This window comes from Orycteropus afer, unplaced genomic scaffold (genome assembly GCF_000298275.1).
Source record: "Orycteropus afer afer isolate SDZICR_OR568_19922 unplaced genomic scaffold, OryAfe1.0 scaffold00083, whole genome shotgun sequence".
Classification (NCBI taxonomy): domain Eukaryota; kingdom Metazoa; phylum Chordata; class Mammalia; order Tubulidentata; family Orycteropodidae; genus Orycteropus; species Orycteropus afer.
Genome location: NW_006921670.1, coordinates 7,330,092 through 7,348,220, shown reverse-complemented (window position 1 = coordinate 7,348,220; position 18,129 = coordinate 7,330,092). Strand labels below are relative to the sequence as shown.

The window sequence follows — 18,129 nt, the reverse complement described above, 5'->3', positions numbered from 1 at the left end:
ACAGATGCAGCGCTGGAGGTGCTCACTCATTTATACCTAGAAATTGGAAAACAGCTCCCTGCCCAACCAACTGGAAGAGATCCGTATTTGTACACATGCCAGAGAAAGGTGATCCAACAGAATGTGAAAATTATCAAACAATATGATTACTACCAATGCAAGTAAAAATTTGCTGAAAATGATTCAAAGACAGTCACAGCAGTACGTGAATGGGGAACTACCAGAAATTCAAGCTGGATTCAATGAAGGATATCATTGCTAATGTCAGGTAGATCTTGGCTGAAAGCAAAGAATACCACCAGAAAGATGTTTAGCCATGTTTTATTGACTGTGCAGAGGCATCCAGTTGTGTGGATCATAACAAATTATGGATAACATTGCAAAGAATGGGAATTGCAGAACATTTAATTTTGCTCATGAGGAAACTATGCATAGACCAAGAGGCAGTCATTTGAACAGGACAAGGGGATACTGCATGGTTTAAAATCAGGATAGGTGTGCATCAGCGTTGTACTTTTCCACCATGCTTACTCAGTCTTTATGCTGAGCATGTATCTGAGAAGCTGGACTAAATGAAGAAGAGTGGAACACATCAGGATTGGAGAAAGAATTATTAGCAAACTGTGACATGCAGATGACACAGCCTTGCTTGTTGAAGTGAAGAAGACTTGAAACACTTTACTGATGAAGATCTAAGACTACGGTCTTCAGTATGGATCACAAGATCTAAGACTACAGTCTTCAGTATGGATCACACCTCCACATCAAGAAAACAAAAATCCTCACAACCGGACCGATAAGCAACAACATGATAAACAGATAAGATTGGAGTTGTCAAGGATTTCAGTTTACTTGGATCCATAGAAGCAGGAAACAACTTATCACATTGAGCAAATCTGTTGCAAAAGATCTCTTTAAAGTGTTTAAGTGCAAAGATAGCACTTTGAAGACTAAGGTGCTGCTAAAGGGGCAGGGAGGCCATATCTTCTGACCTCGTCTAACCGCACAAGAGGAAGACAGAATCACCATCGGTAGCCCAAAGCCTATGCCTGCAAGGCCAGACATGCTGCCTCCCTTCAGCCCTTTCACCAACCGTTCCTCCCGCAGCACTCACCGCCTTTCTTCTGGGTTCGATAATTCACTGCAGTGGCCACACAGAACTCACAGATTATGGGGTTTATTAGGGAAGCACCAGGCTACAATTTAAGTTCAGGAAAAACGCTCAAGTCTCTCTCAGCCAATATTCTCTCACAGTCTCTCTCCCAGGAGTGCGTGTTCCTTGGTGTCTCACTCAGCAATACGTGTCTCTTGTGTCTCTTTCCCAGCAGCACATGTCTTTCAGGAGTGCGTGTCTCTCAGCAGCACATCCTTCTCAGCCAGCAGTCAGAGACTTCTTGCCTCTAGGAGGCCTCCTTTTGAGCCCAGCAGAGTGGCCAAACGAATCACTCACAACATCAGAATTCTAAGCACCTGAGAGAGTAAACTACCCAGAACATTGCACTCCCAACAGAAATACCCCAGGTGGATAACTTTCACAATCAGGAGCTTCTCAGTTGCTCACAGCAAATTCCACCATGGAGTTTACAAAGACTTATGGCTAGAAAAGCCATACCAGGTAATTTACTACATCGCAGGTATGCCTGGCCCAAGTCATGGTATTTTCAGTAGCCTCTTATGCACGTGAGTGCTGGACAGTGAACGAGGAAGACTGCAGAAAAATTGATGCATTTGAATTGTGGTGTTGGTGAAGAATATTGAATGTACCACGGACTGCTAGAAAAATGAACAAATGTCTTGGAAGAAGTACAACCAGAATGCTCCTGACGAGCCAGAGTGGCCAGATTTGGTCTCATACTTTGGTCATGTTGTCAGAAGGGACCAGTCCCTGGAGAAAGATGTCATGCTAAGTAAAGTAGAGGGTCAGCGAAAAGGGGGAAGACCCTCAACAAGACGGATTGACGCAGTGGTTACAGTGGGCTCACTGTAACAACAGCTGTGAGGCTGGTGCAGGGCCAGGCAGCAGTTGGTTCTGTTGTACATGGGGTTCCCGCGAGTTGGTCAGCGTCCCCCAGCCCAATTTCTTAATCGATAAAATGGGGCTAAAGATTGGAGAGCCTTGTCAGATTGTTCTAAGAGATGAGATAGGTAAGGGAAATCCTAACTCTGTGCTTGGCACCTAACAGTCAGTTGTTGTTGTTGTTGTTATGTGCCGTCGAGTCGGCCCCGACTCATAGCGACCCCTCCTTGGGTTTCCGAGGCAGTCAGTAGACTTTTAAAAATTGGAGGTAGGAGGAGGGAAAAGTGTTGAAATTAGTTAAAATTTCTAGTCTTGGTCATATTGCCTGCAAGTCTCCATTTTTATTTATTTATATTTTTATTTTTTCATTTGTTGAAAGTGAGGGTTGGCTTTCTGCTGAGTGCCTTTCTACTCTGGGATCAATCTTCTGAAACAGGAAGAGGGATTGAGCCAGTGGTTTGTAAACTGTCTTGGAGATGAGAGACCCCTGGGGGTGCTGTGCTTTCTGTCTCCAGGCACCGACCTGCACTGCAGGTGACAGTGGAGCTTTGACAAACACTCAGAATCAGCTCTGAAAGTTACTGGACCTGGGAAGATCCGGGCAGGAGCAGTCAGCCAGGTGTGAACCTAGCTTTTCCTTCCTGGGTAAGGCCTCCAGGAAGAAAAGGGCCCATGTGAGTGGCTTCTCACCCACTTCACACCCATTATCGCCTCGTTAAGCCTGGCAGGGAGGGTGCCAGGAGGGTTGATGCCATGCTGGCAGGTTGGCAGTATGTGGGGGTCAGTGAACTACACCGTAGCTTCAATACACCAAGGCATCCACGTCTCCAAGCTACTTTCTTCTAGAACTCTGCCCTTCAAAACTTGTCACTTCCAGGAGTGGGGTGACTCTTCCCGACAAACCGCAACCTGTGAGTACTCAGTGGCTCAGGTGGAGAGGACAGCACAGGTAGAGGATTGGAGAGGAAGGCACAGGCGTGGGCAGAACAGAGGAGGCCGTTAGGACTGCGAGCAGGAAGAGGGGAAAACAGAGAAGCCTCCGGAGCCAGAGGTTTGGGAAGTCCTCGGAGAGGTGGGATCTGAAGTCGTGTTAAAGGAGGGCTGTGGTGGCAGGTTCCTGTCATTTCCGCTCCTGAAGTGGCATCGACACGGGCGCTCGCACTCAGTGACTTTCTGGAAGTGTAGACCCAGCTCATGGGTGGGTCCTGGTGAGAAGCCTGGTCATACCGAGAGTCGCTTCTCTGGTGGGTAGTTTCTCTAAAAAGATGCCTTTTTTTAGATTCAGAAAGCGTGCAGAAGTAGTCAGTTCTCTCTGTAAGCCAGTCCGCCGTTTGAGCATCGGGTGAAATCAGAATGAGCCAGGATGCAGTTGCGTGCAACTTCAGTGTTTCAAGCTCTGGCTTTGGCATCTCTCTCTCCCTGGAGGAAAGGCTGTGCAGGGCTCCCTCCTGCTGGGTTTAGCCTTTCCCCAGGTTCCCAGCTGCTCCTTAGAGGAAAAGTGCTAATTACTGCCTTAAAACTCGCCCTGGACTCAGCATTCCAGCCCCTCCTCTAACTTCTTAAAGGGCACAAATCCCTTTTCTTCTAACCATGTACAACTCCGCCGGCACACACACAGAAAGCACATGTTCAACACAGCTACACAGCTTTCTTCATGAGCCAAAACGCTCCAAATAGTTATCTTAGGGGACTGTATATACCTGTGGGTCTGATAAAAGGCCAACTGTGTTTCGGGGGAGAAAAGGCAAGATCTGATTAACCTAAAGAAACATCGTTGACCTTTTGATAGGTGGAGTTAGGAAGACCACGTTGTAACGTTACAACAAACAGTACGTGCATATTTTGTGCAAGACAAAAACGATTAGACCATGCCTTCGTGGTAACACTTTACAGTCTGGGGGTTGGGGACAGGCATGGACTGGTTTTAACTTCAGTGGTACTGAACACATGTTTTATTTGGGAAATTATTTTATATTGCATTGTTTTGCTTCTCTTAGTTTATTATTGCTGTCCCTTAAGGCTACAAAGCCAGGAGAATTCGGATTAGCCAGGGAATGGTAGAACATTTAAAAGCACAGCAAGTGGCCGGTGTCTGCCCACCATGTCCGTAATTGGAGTTCATGCCATGTATTGTAATTGTAAGCTGTTTGCCCTTTGGGGACACCTTGATAGAAATAACCGCTCAAACCAAATCACTGCCGTCAAGTCGATTCTGATTCATAGCAACCCCAGTTGGGTTTCCAGGGCTGTACATCTTTACAGAAGCAGAGTATGTCATCTTCTGTGGAATGGCTAGTGGGTTTGAACCACCAACCTTTTGGTTAGCAGTCGAATGTCTTAACTGTTACACCAGCAGCCCTCCTTAGAAATAACTGCTGGTACCTGCTATGTTCACACGTGTTCAAGGAACATCGTCATCAATAAGGTACTTTATTAAAACAGATAACTGAAGGTGGGGAGTAAGAGTGAGTAAGCAGCATGGTGCCAGACCTGTAGGAAGAAAACATCTGCTCCAGGCTCCAGACACGTGTTCAGAACTAGTGCACGTGAGCAGCTGTGTCGCTGGGTTTTGTTTCTGAAGCTCGCTGCTCCTGGCTGCTTGTGCTGGCGCCTGGCCTGTGGTCCCAGGGTGCTCTAACGGTGTCGGGTGCCGGCTCCCCGGAGCGCGAACAGCAGGAAGGCACTGCACGCTGCTGCTGGCACTTTCTCCTTCAGGTCTACCACAGCTGGTCTTAGAAATGCCATACATGTCATTTTAAAAATACTCTTTTCCTTCTTTGCTAATCATGGTCAGATTTTTTGGCCCTAGATTTTCTTAAATAGCATAAAGTCCCGCCTCCTTTTTTTCCTAGCTGGTCATAGTCCCATTTTACGGATGAGAAACTCAGTCGAGGTTTAAGGAGGTTCAGTAGCTTGCCAGGGTGGCAGAGCCAGGGGTCCGTTTTGTTTTTCTCGTGGAACTTGGCTCTGCTACTCCCCACCCTCGGTGGCAGTTTGGATGGACAGCTCCCAGGAACCTCCTTTTAACCCCTGCTGTCTCAGTTTTTCCTCCTTTTGCTCTTTGGTTTTAGATTGCCTATGTCTGAGGTGGGAGCTCTGGTGAGCATGTTGATGTTTTGGCGGCATGCTGTCAGGGTGGTTCCGACTCGTAGCGATCGCGTGTACCACAGAACGAAACACCACATGGGCCTGTGCCACCCTCATAATTATCGCTGCGTTCGAGCCTGTTGTCGTAGCCACTGGGTCTCACTAGAGTCTTCCTCTTTTTCGCTTACCCTTTAACTTACCACGCATAATGCCCTCCTCCAGGGACTGATCCCTGCTCGGAGCGTGTCCCGAGCGTGTAAGACCAAGTCTCACCATCTGCACTTCCGGGAGCACGCTGGCCATGCTTCCTCCAGCCCAGGTGTGTTTGTTCTTCTGGCAGCGTAAGTAACAGCCTTCACCAGCACTGTAACTCAGAGGCACCGCTCTTCCGTCTTCTTTACTGTCCGGCTTTTGCGTGCGTATGAGGCAGTTGAAAATCCCATGGCTTGGAACAGGTGCACTTTTGTCCTCAAAGAGACAGCTCCTTTTTTAACACCTTAAAAAGATTTTTACAGCACATTTACCCAGTGCAGTATGTTACTTGATGTCTTGATTGCTGCTTCCCTGGGTGTTGGTTGTAGATAAAAGTAAAATGAAATCCTTGACAACTTTCATCTTTTCTCCATTTATCATGGTGTTGATTATTGGTCCAGTTGTGAGGATTTTTGCCTAGCAATAGAGAATAATCAGTTTAATTCAAAATATTGAACTTATTTACTGGGGACAGAAAGTAGACTAATGTGCTCCAAAAGGATTTCCAGCTTTACCTTCCATTACCCAGAAAATGTCATTTAAAATTAAACTCACTCCTTTTCATCCCAGTTGAAACTTTTACTTTGAATCCAAAAACATTCTACTCTATAAATGGAATGTTTCTGAGAGAGAGTAACCTGGCTGGGGTGCCATCTTTGTTTTCCTGTTCACCAAGTCATGTGACACTGGGCTCACTGTGACCCTTGTAGCCATTGGCACCATCAGGTCCTCTTGGTTTTATCTTCAGAGCATCATGAAGTCCAGCCGCCTCTGCGCCCAGCCCATAGCCTTTCCTGTTGTCCCTGACAGTCACTGTCTTTCACATCAGCTCCTTGTTCTTCAGAGCCATGCTCTCCTGCATTCCCCATTCCCTTCCTGCTCATCCCTCCACCAGGAAGCCTGTCCCCTCTGCCCCTTGTTCATTCTGCACAGTTCCGCTCAAACAGCTCAGCTCGGGCGGGAGACAGTGCTCTCTGGGCCTCCGGAACTGACGGCATTGAGGGCACCAGCTCCCAGCTGCCAGCTCCGAAGCCCCGGCTCCTTCAGACCACCATCACAGTTTGGGTTTTGTTTTACCCCCAGACCGTTCTGTAAGCTCAGTTCAGGCAGGAGACAGTGCTCTCTGGGCCTCCGTAAATGACAAGGTTGAGGGCGCAAGTTCCAAGCTCTAAGCTCCGAAGCCCCGGCTCCTTCAGACCACCATCACAGTTTGGGTTTTGTTTTACCCCCAGACCGTTCTGTAAGCTCCCTGAGGGCAGACACCAGATGGGCTCTGCTCCCCGTTGAGCCCCTTTGCATGGCTTGGACGCATGCCCTAAAAATGCGTTGAATGGATGAGAAGGAAAGATGACTGCTGCATGCCTGCAGGTGATGCCATCAACTCATAAGAAAACTGAGACAGCAGAGGAAAGACCGCTGAGCAGAAAGGGTACCTTTATCCCACAGACACCTAGACTTTTTAGAGAAGCCAGTGTGGCTGACAGCAAGGAGGGAGCGGGGAAAACAGCTGGAAGGAATGAGCAGGTCATGCTGTGGCAGCTTTCCCTCTAACCCGTGTTTCTAGTTTCTGGACTTTGCAGCTTTCTGCTGTAGTGTCAGAGTCGACGTAGCGATAGGGCAAATTAAAAGCCCCAGAACCCCAAACCCACCACCGCTGATTCCCGCTCATAGTGGCCCTACAGGACAGGGTAGAACTGCTCCGTAGAGTTTTCAAGGCTGGAAATCTTCACAAAAATAGACTGCCTCGTTCTCCTACGGAGCAGCTAGTGGGTCAAACCATTGACCTTTTGGTTAGCAGCTAAGCCCTTTAACCACCTGTGCCACCAGGGCTCCTTACAAGTCCCAAAAAGCACAAAGGAAAAGGCAATACACCAAAAGCGAGTGAGTGACCTACACAGTAACACTAGAGTAAAGGAACACACAGAGAAGGGCACAGGAGGACAGACAACAGAGACAGACCCTCGTACATACACAATACTGTGTTATCAGTAAAAGCAAACATTAACTTTTGGGTAGGTAGATGAGTAGACAGCCTGAATGATCAGGTATGTGCTGTCAGACTGTCCATATAACTAGAACTAACGGGGGTCAAAGTTAGGATAACTTCCTGGGTGCAATCAGCCACCCTGATGGAGTGAGTTGTTGGACCTGTGGGCTCAGGACCGTGGTCACGGGACATCAAACCCAAATGGTATAACATACTACACAAAAACATTGTTCTGCATCCTGCTATGGTAAGTTATGACTGAGGTCTTAAAAGCTTGCAAGTGGTCATCTAGATGCACCAGTGGGTCTTTCCTTGTCCAGAGCAAAGAAGAATGAGGAAAACCAAAGATGTATGGAAACAGTCCAGGAGGAGTAGTAGTAGACCATGTGAACCTCAATCTATATGATGACCCTGAGACCAGAAGGACTAGATAGTGCCCAGCTACCACTGTCAACCACTTGGAAAGGGATCGGTGTAAGAGATCCTGGGTAGAGTGGGAGAACACTGTGGAGCAAAACTCAAAATCATTTAAAAAAAAAAAAAAAGACTGGGTTTACTGGTCTGATAGAGCCTGGTGCGACCCCCGAGACTGTGGCCCCTAGTTATCCTTCAGGTCTGGAACTGAACTCATTCCCATGGCTCACAGCCCAACAATAGACAGGCGTATAGTGTTAACATTTACATCAGGTAGATACACTCCTTAAAGGGATCCATCATGAGAGAACAGAAGGGCAGTATCTGCACAGGGAGAGCCCAGGAGGCAGGAGTGCGTAGGAAGGGGGACACAGGGAGGAGGTAACTTCAGGGGGGAGTGGGAAGAGAGCTGTTACGTTGTGGGGAGTTGCAGTCAGTGTCATGAAACAAAATGTGTATGAACTGCTGTGTGGAAAATTAATTTACTCCGTAAACTTTTACCCAAATCAGTTTTAAAATAGAAGTCCCAAGGAGCAGCCCGTTAGGAAGTGAAAATCCTTTTCTTTCTATATTCCGTAGACTGCCCTGTATTTTGTGACTCTAAAGAAGCACCCTCGGTAGTTAGCCAGTCAGCCTCCCACCTGGTGGAGGTGCGGCAGACGTGCCTACCTTACGGCAGACCCACCGTGTGAAAGCTAGAGTCAGTGAAGCAACCACCACAACACGTAAGAGAGGCAATGAGACGCTTCCCCCCAGTTTGTGTCTTAGGCCTCATACGTGTGCATTACTTGTTGGCTGCCGGATAAAAGGAACAAGTCCATCGCACGGGCCACATGCAGCCTCAGTATATGCTCCATGCGCTCAAGGTGGTGGCTAAATTCCGGCCACCTTTGTGTGGCTGATGAAGTGGAAAAAGACAGGGAAGGACATTGTTGATGAAGAAAAAAGTCCTTCCATCCACCCCAAGCTTTCTAGCCTGATCCAAACACCGTAACTTCCCAGGAAACTGCAGGCAGGCTATTCCCGTGGCTGGTGTAGAGAGAGTAGAAAGGGGGTTAAGGGAGCAGGCTTTCCTCGGAGGCCGGGCTAACCGGCAGATACCAGTGGGACGGCTGCGCTTGGCACTTGGACTGTGGTCATGCTGCCTGCATTTTGCTCCACTGCCAGGGCCATTCCCACCCTCCACTTGCCCACGTGCCACGGAGACACAGTGGTTTATTGTGGGTTTATAGTGGGAGCCCTGGCGGCATAGTGCCTAAGGCATTTGACTGCTAACCAGAAGGTTGGTGGTTCAAACCCACTAGCCACTCCTCAGAATGAAGACTGGACAATCTACTTCTGTAGAGATACCACCTCAGAAACCCTAGGAGGGGTTGCTATGAGTCAGAAGTGACTTGACAGCAGTGAGTTTGGTAGGGCTTTTTTATTTTTGGTTGAATGTGGCCTGAAAAGCTTTTGCACAGAAACTGCTATTTTTCCAGGTCATCAGTGGAACTGTTTTGAGTTTAACAGGAGAGGAATGGGGATCCAGATGGGTGATTTTATTCCCAATTATTTTTACATCCAAAGTACGATGATTGGATTAAGAAAGTTTGTGTGCACATGCACGTGTGTCTCCTCCATTGCATGGGCAGTGGATGACTGTGTCCCAGGAGGCAGGGAAGATGAGCATTTCGGGGTGTCATGAGAGGCAGACCATCTGCTGGGCTTCAGACTGATGTGGCCAAATTATTCTAACCATGAGCAAGTCGAGATGCATCGCACGGTGAGGACACGCTGGAAGAAGTAGGGCAGAGTGCATGCCTGGTGGTCCTGTTGTGTGGGCATCCCCGTGCAGAAACCTGACCTCCACAGAGGCTCAGGGCTTGGTGTCTCAGGGAACAAAGGACAACCTGCAGGCTGCTTGCATCATTTGTCATTGGTGTTGCACTCAGGATGCCTTTCTGGGTAGTTGTGATGCTATTAAGGCGCTTGGTGTAACTTGCGTGTGATTATGGGCCGTGTGACGCCCTGTTTGTTGAGCACCTTCTTCCCAGAGGTGCAAAGAAAATGCTTCACAGAACTTTCAAGCCAGTTCCCATTAATCTGCTAACTTGATCACGAGAGAAGAAATGAGAGGGGAAATATGGTGAAAGTAATAGTGACTAGTAGCCAGCAGGGGACGTGTGGTGATTTGGCCAGGAGCTGACCACCCACATCCTCCAAGGCAAAATACTATTGAAACATACAAGGTGGCGGCAAAAATTACAGAAAGACTAGGAGGCAGCACCCACTACTGCTTATTATGGGCCATATTTATTCTAAAGACAAAATTAATTCCACAAGATAATTTTTAACTTAGCTTGTTGTAAGGAGCTCTGCTGGCACAGTGGTTAAGGCATCTGGCTGCTGACTTTGGGCTGGCAGTTTGAAACCACCAGCAGCTCTGCAGGAGAAAGGTGAGGCAGTCTCTTCTGCAAAGATTTACAGCCTTGGAAACCCTATGGGGCAGTTCTACTCTCTATGAGTGTAGGGTTGCTATGACAGTGGGTATAGCTTGTTTTAATAGGTTTTACTCAACCCCGTTGCCATTGAATTGATTCCAACACATAGTGACTCTATAGGACAGGGTAGAACTGCCCCATAGGGTTTCCCAGGCTGTAATCTTTATGGAAGCAGACTGGCACATCTTTCTCCCACAGAGCTGTTGGTGGTTTCAAACCAGCAGCCTTTTGGTTAGCAGCCAAGTGCTTAACCACTGTGCCACCAAGGCTCCTTTAATAGACTCTACTTGATATATATTATGTCTGATTTTGTCATCAAAAACTGCCAAGAATATGACACACAGATCAAGATAGGTTTTATATATTTTTATAAGTCCTAACAATTATATATTCATGGTATGTTGAATATACATGACATATCAAATATAACACGGACTGCCACAAGAAGGAACAAATATGTCTTGGAGGAAGTACAGTTGGAATGCTCCTGAGAAGCAAGAATGGCCTGACTTTGGCCATGTTACCAGGAGGGACCAGCCCCTGGAGAAGGATCTCATACTTGGTAAAGTGGAGGGTCCGCACAAAAGAGGAAGACCCTCAGTGGGATGGACTGCCGTAGGACACAGTGGGTGCAGCAGCGGGCCGAGCACAGCAGTGATGGTGAGGATGGCGCGGGCCCGGGCAGTGGTGGTCTGTTCCATTACAGACAGGTCACCACCAGTTGGAGCCGACTCGACGTCACCTGACAGCAGCGATGATTATATAACTCTAGTTCCCTGGTCTCACAGTGCTTAAGTGTTCAGTTTTCTTCTGGAAAAACACTTCACTTAATTTACCCAACGACTTTATGAAGAAAGCAAATCAAATACCATTATCCCCATTTGACAGATGATAAAAACTGATGGGTGGCTTTTATGGTTTTCACATGGGCTGACCATCTATATCCTCTGGTCTTTTTCCACTGACGATGAATGCTATAAACATCAGGACGGATTCATGTTTCACACGGGTGTCACTTACTAAGATGGATATTTAATGGATTCAGTTCCTGAAATTGACCGAATCCAGCTTTTGCTGGAGGAGCTATTGGACCTGAGGGCAACTTTGAGCTCGCGTGGTGCATCCGCCAGCCTGACTGAGCGGGCCTGGGAGCATTGGGCAGCTCGCTGGCCCTCTGTGGCTGGTGTTGGAGCCCACGGTGGTAGGTCCCACAGGCAGGCACTAGAGCCCCTCTCCAGAGTTTCTGCGAGAATGGCCAGCAGCAAAATGCACCAGCCAGTCTCATGAGGGAACATAGGCAACTGTCTGGCTCTGAGAAAGCAAGAACCCAAGGTATGTGGGGTTTTATGTGTAACGCTTCAGCCAACACCTTCAAGTGCTCTTGAAAGAAAATTGATAAGAGTGCAAGGTTGCATCAGGGAAAGGTGGGCTCAGGGCCTTACAGGGTAACTGTGGTATGTAGACCAGGTCACTGCAACGAGGCAGGAGCAGGTAGCTGTGGCAGGCGGCGGAGGCTTCTGGCCTAGATACAGGCAGCTTAATTAAAAGGGGGGAAGAGAGCGCTGGCTGTTGGCCAGAAGTCAGCACATACCTTGTCCCACATTCTCTGAGCTCACCCAGCATCAGCTGTTGAACTCATCTCGGTAGCCGCCTGGTTCTCCAGGCTCTCCCGATTGTCCAGCATCGCACGCGTTCCATCAGCCCACACTTGCCCCGGGGATAAGAGAATGACTCTCTGTTCGGGGGAGGTGAGCAGACATGAACAAGTAGGTACTGTGAGCATGGGCAGGAGTTGGTGAGATGCTGGATGAGAGCTGTCCCAGGCACAGCAGTGGCTAATGTGATCTGTGAGGCCAGAGCAGGCCCCGTCCCCAGCTCACTCACAGCACTCTGACCCAAACACATGGGCGCACTGAGGCCGTTCTGAGATGCACGTGACACAGGGCAATCTTCAGGTTGCAGCTGCATCTCCATGGAAGGGTCCTTTGTGTGAACAGAGAAGCATGCAGAATTCCCCCAGGAGCTTCCTGGCCCCCGCAGTTTGCCACCTCCAGTCAGCAAGCCCTGCTGCCGGGACAGTGGCAAGCACTAGCGAAAGGGTCAGAGTGGATGCCGGACGGTTTTCGTTTAGGTTCCACATTTACAGTACCATGAAATGTCGGTTGCTTGACAACAGCTGTTCTTCTCTTCCACAGTTAATGAAGGGAGAGCTGATTTCAGTGAGGTCGGGCTGTGGCTGTTCGAAAACTGTATCTTGATTTAGAAACCAGGCCCTGTGCCACCACCATGTGGTGATGGGTGGGGAGAATTGCAGGGACCTGCCACCCCTCCTAGGGCCGTATCGTTAGACCTGTAATAACAGTGTCGTGCAAAGAGGGACGTTCAGCTACGCAGACGGTAACTTGGTTATGTGCAGTATTTTGAGAGTGGTTGTGCAGGTCATTTTTTCCAGGTCGAAATAAAGTAAGAGAGAGGGGACTAACTGAAGTGGTCCTTGCCGAGGTGGTGCTCACCTGGGCATCTGTCTGGGATAGAAGAGGGAAGTAGATACGAAAGGTGTGAGGGCGAGAAGCTTATTCTGCCTTTGGCACCTGGCTCATGGGAAGTACTTTTCAGACGGTAGGTGGTTGGGTGGAGGAGACTGGAAGACAACACAGTGTGCTCTGAAGAACGCTGCACTTGGGGTCCAGAAGGCAAGGCTGGGAGTTCCAGTTCCGTTACTTCCAAACTGTGTGACCTTCGGCTTGTCTTTTGCTTCTAGCCAGTTTCTTCACCTAGAAACAAGAGTCACAGACCCAGGACCCCTCTACTTTCTGTGTTCAGGGATCCTGTGATGCCACTGTTTACCAAGGAAGTGAAATGATGTGGTTTTCTGTGAGGAAGCAGTCTGTTAGATTGAAAAATGTAGAAGGAAAACCAACAGTCACTTCTCTCATGAGGTTCTCTGAAAGCCCACTGTATCCTTTCCTATCGCTATTGGAACTACTTAGCACCAGCTTGGTGTGGCTTCCACAGTGTAGCTTGGTTACCATACAATTCTGTAGGTTGGAAGTCCCACATAGTTTCCCTGAGCTAAAATCGAGGTTTCCCCCAATGTTCTTTCTGGGGGTCCTGGGCAAGAAGTCATTTCCTTTTCCAACACCAGGAGGCTGCCCACATTGCGTGCCTTGCGGCCTCTTCCTTCCTCCATCTTCAAAGTCAGCACTGTTGCGTCTCTGACTGTCACAGGAAGCAGCTCTGTGCTTTTGTGGGCCCGTCTGTATAAAGCCACTGTGAGTCGGAATGGAGTCATTGATCGGGGGGTTGTGTGGTTTGTATGCACTCAGTCACATCTGCGGACTCCCTCTATGCAAGATCACAAATGCTGGGGACTCGAGTGGGCTTCTTTGGAGGACCGTGCTGCGTGCCGCACCCCATCTACAGATTGGTCTGTAGGGAACAGAGGCATGAGGAGTGCTAACCTGCCCCCAGGAGACCTGGAGTCCTCGCCCAGCCAGGCACTGCATGTCTCTGGGTTTTGGCTTTGCTCGTCTGCAAAGCTGAGCTGTAGCAGGGCTTCTCCAGCTGCAGCGTGCTTCCTGATTGCCTGGGAGGCCCGGTCACCACAGAGGGGGCCTGAGCGGCTGCACCACAGGCAGGTTCTCAGGATGCTGCTCCTGTACGTCCAGGGGCCACACTGAGAGCCACAGCGCTAGACCCCCTCCAAGGTCCGTCCTTGATCAAAGCCCCTTCAGATGCAAGTCAGATGTTGTCAGTTGTGCATTACTTTCTTGGTGTCGCATCCTCTCTGGTGAGTAGTGAGTGCTCTCTTCATGAAGAAGATGGGGCACGTGGTCTGTGGCAGATTCAGAGCAGGGAGCTCTCCGTACTGAGGCAGCAGGGACCAGAGGGTTCAGATCTGCACTCCGGCCCTTCTTCACCTTTGCGCTGCTCCTCCTATCTGTAACCGGGGGGTGGTAGCAATGCCTGCGCGGAGGGTGGTTAGTCTTGGGATCGCCTGTGTAGAGCAGCTGGCGTGTGTCTGACACATGGTCATCATAGGTCACATATCTAGGACACCCTTGGTCTAGGCACTTTTGGCAGCCTGTGTGGAGACATTTAACCTTCATCATACCTCCAAGTCTCATGTTGCTTTTATTAGCCCCATGTTGACAGGTTGAAGAACCAGAGGAAGGAATTTGGCCAAAATCCCGCTGCCAGAAAGTGGTAGAATCTCTTACCAGGCAGGTAGTAGGTTCCAGAGCCCAGACTCTTAACTGTTACCCAGCAGTGCCACAGCTGCTGGACCCCTTCTGTATCAGCAAGGAAAATGTTTCTTCTCCTATAACATGAAGTCTGGAGGCCAGTGGTCCTGGGGCTACCAGTGTTCGGAGAGTCATGAGGTCCAAGTTCTCACAGCGTCCTCAGCAGGTTGGCTTTGTCTACAGAGCTGTCCCTTGTGGTAATAAGATGGTGTCCGCAGCTCCCGCCATCCTGTTCTCACACAGGCTGAGTGAGAAGCAGATGCCCTGTTCCTCATCTGTGGCTTCTGAGATGGTCCGAACTTTGTCAGAAGCCCCTTCCCCTGCAGACTTCCCTTCCAGGAACGTCTGGCACACCCACTCCTGAAAGCCCACCACGGGTGGGCTCAGGGAGACTCGGGTGGTCTTACGACTTGGCAGGGTGTCCCACAGGCACAGACACAGACTGGCTGTCAGCACCCAGAAAGAAGGTTGTCGGTCTTCCAAGAAGAAAAACCTTTTCTTTGTGTTTTCGGTGAAAGCTTACACAGCAAATTAGAGTCCCATGTAATAATTTCTACACATACTGTTCTCTGACATTAATTACCTTTTTTAAGAAAAACCTTCTGGAGGGGGCTGAGGGGGCAGCCTAAACGTCGGGCCTGGCCTGGGACAAGTTGCTTCCCTTCTGGAGCGTCAGGCACCTCATCTGTCAAGTTGGGCGGCTCTGAGGACTGAAAGGGTTAAGCCACGCCAGGCACATAGAGTGGGCCCTGTCCCTGCTGAGCCACATTAGGTCAGTGCCACCAACAGCTTCGGCGTCAGGGAAGCATGGCCCAGCTCCTTGTCGTCTAGTTCCTGCCTGCTGTGGTCAGAGGAGTCCACCCATGGCACCACCCAGGTCTGTGTCTGCCCTCACAGGTGGGTGCGAGCCCCGCGCACCCTCTCTGCACACTCACCCCGGCCTGCCTCTGTGGGGGAGGAGGAGAGCTGCCTGGGAAAGGTGTGCCTGGGTGGGAGGAGCCACCTTCTCACCAGCATCTGAATCTTTGCGCAGCCTCGGCCACCAGATGGCTGCACCCTTCCTCAGTAGGGTTACGTGGGTTACGTGGGCTTGGATGTTACCAGTGATGGTTGATGGGACCCGTGTCAAAGAGCAGACTTCGGTCTCCGTCTAAACTGAAGCAAAGAGCTTTACTGAAGGAATAGGACGACCTAGAGCAGGCCGCACTGCAGGAGGGTTCACAGCAGGACTCCAGCAAGAGGAGCACACCAGAAAGTCCAGAAATTTCTAAGGAAAAAAAATTCTGGTGGGTTGGAATGTGCAGAGTCAGGCTTGACAGACAGCAGACAATTCCAAGCTCCTGTAAGCATTGTTTGTCAGTCATAAAGTTTGAGTCAGTTAAAGTCTTGTTAATCTATGGATGCTTGGGGGCCAGCCTGAGTGCCTGTTCTTCCTAGGAGTACGTTGGGGAAGAGGGGAGCCCGCAGGCTTCCTGAGGTTTGCTGGCTAGCAGCCTTTGAAAGTCAGCTCTTAACAAGCAATAAACAGCAAAAATGGAGTCCAGCCTACAGCTTTGGCAGCAGCCTCTCCTTATGCCAAGCACCTAGATTTTTTAAAGCTCCTTCGCACACGTGTTTCTTATGCCAACAGGAGGAGCCCTCGTAGCAGCCTGGAAGGGATGCTAAGGACGTGCCCCACTTAGAAGCCCTGACCATATAAGGAGCAGCGGCGCAATTACAGGATAATTTCTCACTTAGCCAGAAATTCATGGCAGGTTTCCTAGTGCATTTAAAATAGGATTCAATGTATAAAAATACAGTTCTGCACACAGGAGCCATGTTTCCTGAAGAGGGAGGTTTACTTGTATTGGGCATTTAGGGTAAGTAGATCAAAAGTAAAAATAAAATCATCTTGCAAATATAAGAACTAGAAAGCAGATTCCACTTTTAATTCCGGAGGATTTATATATAACTCTACTATCTTACCCTCTCCTACCCAGCATACCACTGCAGAAATAACTAGACGAAGTCTGCAGGCAGCTCAGGACAGTGAGGGTGAGGCACCCATGGGGGGGCAGGAATGCAGGGGTAGGGGCCACCCTCTGGTGACCAGTCTGTGCTGCACAGGTGCAGAGCCTTGCCCTCGGGCACCACTGCACTACATGCTGCAGGATTGCTTCTTCCCAGAGCACCCAACCGGTTCGTTCTGGTTCAACCCCCTACTGAGAATTTGTTTACCCACCTCAGAACAACTGAGTCAGAATCTTCGTGTTTCCTGGGATGGATAGGCAAATTCCCAGCAGGGGCCAACAGCCAGGTAAACCAGTTTGAAGCCCTGGATCTGTCTGACTGAGATAAATGGGAAGCCTGGCCTTGAAAGTTGTTGCTGGATCTCGTCCACAGTGTGGCCAGTGTGTGGAGGTCAGAAACTGACTATGGCATGCTGCCACCACAACCTCCTGTAACCACGGAGACACGAGCTGAGGTCTGACTGATGGGGTCTGGGAAGAACCTCGCGGAGAAGGCGAGTCTGGGATACTGACGTGCCTGACTTCTTCCTTTCAGAAATGTTCCCACTGCCAGGAGGCAGGCGCCACCTTGGGCTGCTACAACAAAGGCTGCTCCTTCCGATACCATTACCCATGTGCCACTGACGCAGGTAAGGTGGGACCACAGCCTGGTCCGAGCATCCTCCAGGTTAGGGCACACGCCTTCATTCTCCCCTTTTTCCCTGGTGATAGTTCTTTTTCTCTCTCCTGACTCTGTTGTTCGTAAATTTTAAAGGAATATAAAAAGGAATTAAATGCGGTGATTTTTTTCTTTAACAACAGCTTTATTGAGATAAGATTCACATACCATACAGGTCACTTGTTTCAAGTTTACAGTTGAGTGGTTTTCAGTACATTCACAGAATTGTGCAGCCATCACCACAGTCAATTTGAGAATACTTTCGTCACCTCAGAAAAGTCACTCTCCTTGCCCTCCCCATCCCCCCAGCCCTAGGCAGACACTAATCTGCTTCTTGTCTTTTTGGATTTGGTTATTCTAGACACATCATTTAGATGAAATCATATAATACGTGATCTTGGGACTGGCTTCTTTCATTTACTATTACGTGTTTAAGGTTAATCCATATTGCCACATGTATTAGTATGTCAGTCCTTTTTATTGCAAACTAATATTCCTTTGTGGAGGTAGACTGGATCTTCTTTATCCATTCGTTGGTTGGTGGGCATTTAGGTTACTTCCTTTTTTTGGCTATGATGCTGCTGTAAACATTCACACACAAGTGTTTGTGAGGGCATGAATTCTCATCTCTCTTGGGTGTTTACCCAGAGTAGAGGTGCTGTGTTCTGTAGTAGCTCCATGTTTAACCTTTTGAGGAACTGCCCAATAATTTTCCAAAGTAGCTACATTTTGCATTCCCATCAGCAGTGTATATGATGGTTGTGATTTCTCTGTATCTTCACCAGTATTTCTTATTATCTTTCCTTTTTTATCGTGGTCACCCTGGTAGGTGTGAAGTGGTATCTCATTGTGGTTTTGATTTGCATTTCCCTGATGACTAATGATGCTGAGCATCTTTTTATGTGCTTATTGGCTATTTTTATGTATCGTGGGAGAAACACCTATTCAAATCCTTTGCCCTTTTTTTTTTTTTTTTTT

The 18,129-nt window shown here is 48.9% G+C and overlaps 1 protein-coding gene across 1 annotated transcript in view; it reads left to right on the top strand.

The window, feature by feature from the left end:
• Positions 1-18,129, top strand: part of TCF20 (transcription factor 20) — a 52,233-nt gene that overhangs the window by 23,282 nt on the left and 10,822 nt on the right. The window contains exon 2 of the mRNA XM_007941724.1: positions 17,029-17,122. Within this exon, the coding sequence (XP_007939915.1) occupies positions 17,029-17,122 (94 nt within the window). The remainder of the gene's footprint in view (positions 1-17,028; positions 17,123-18,129) is intronic.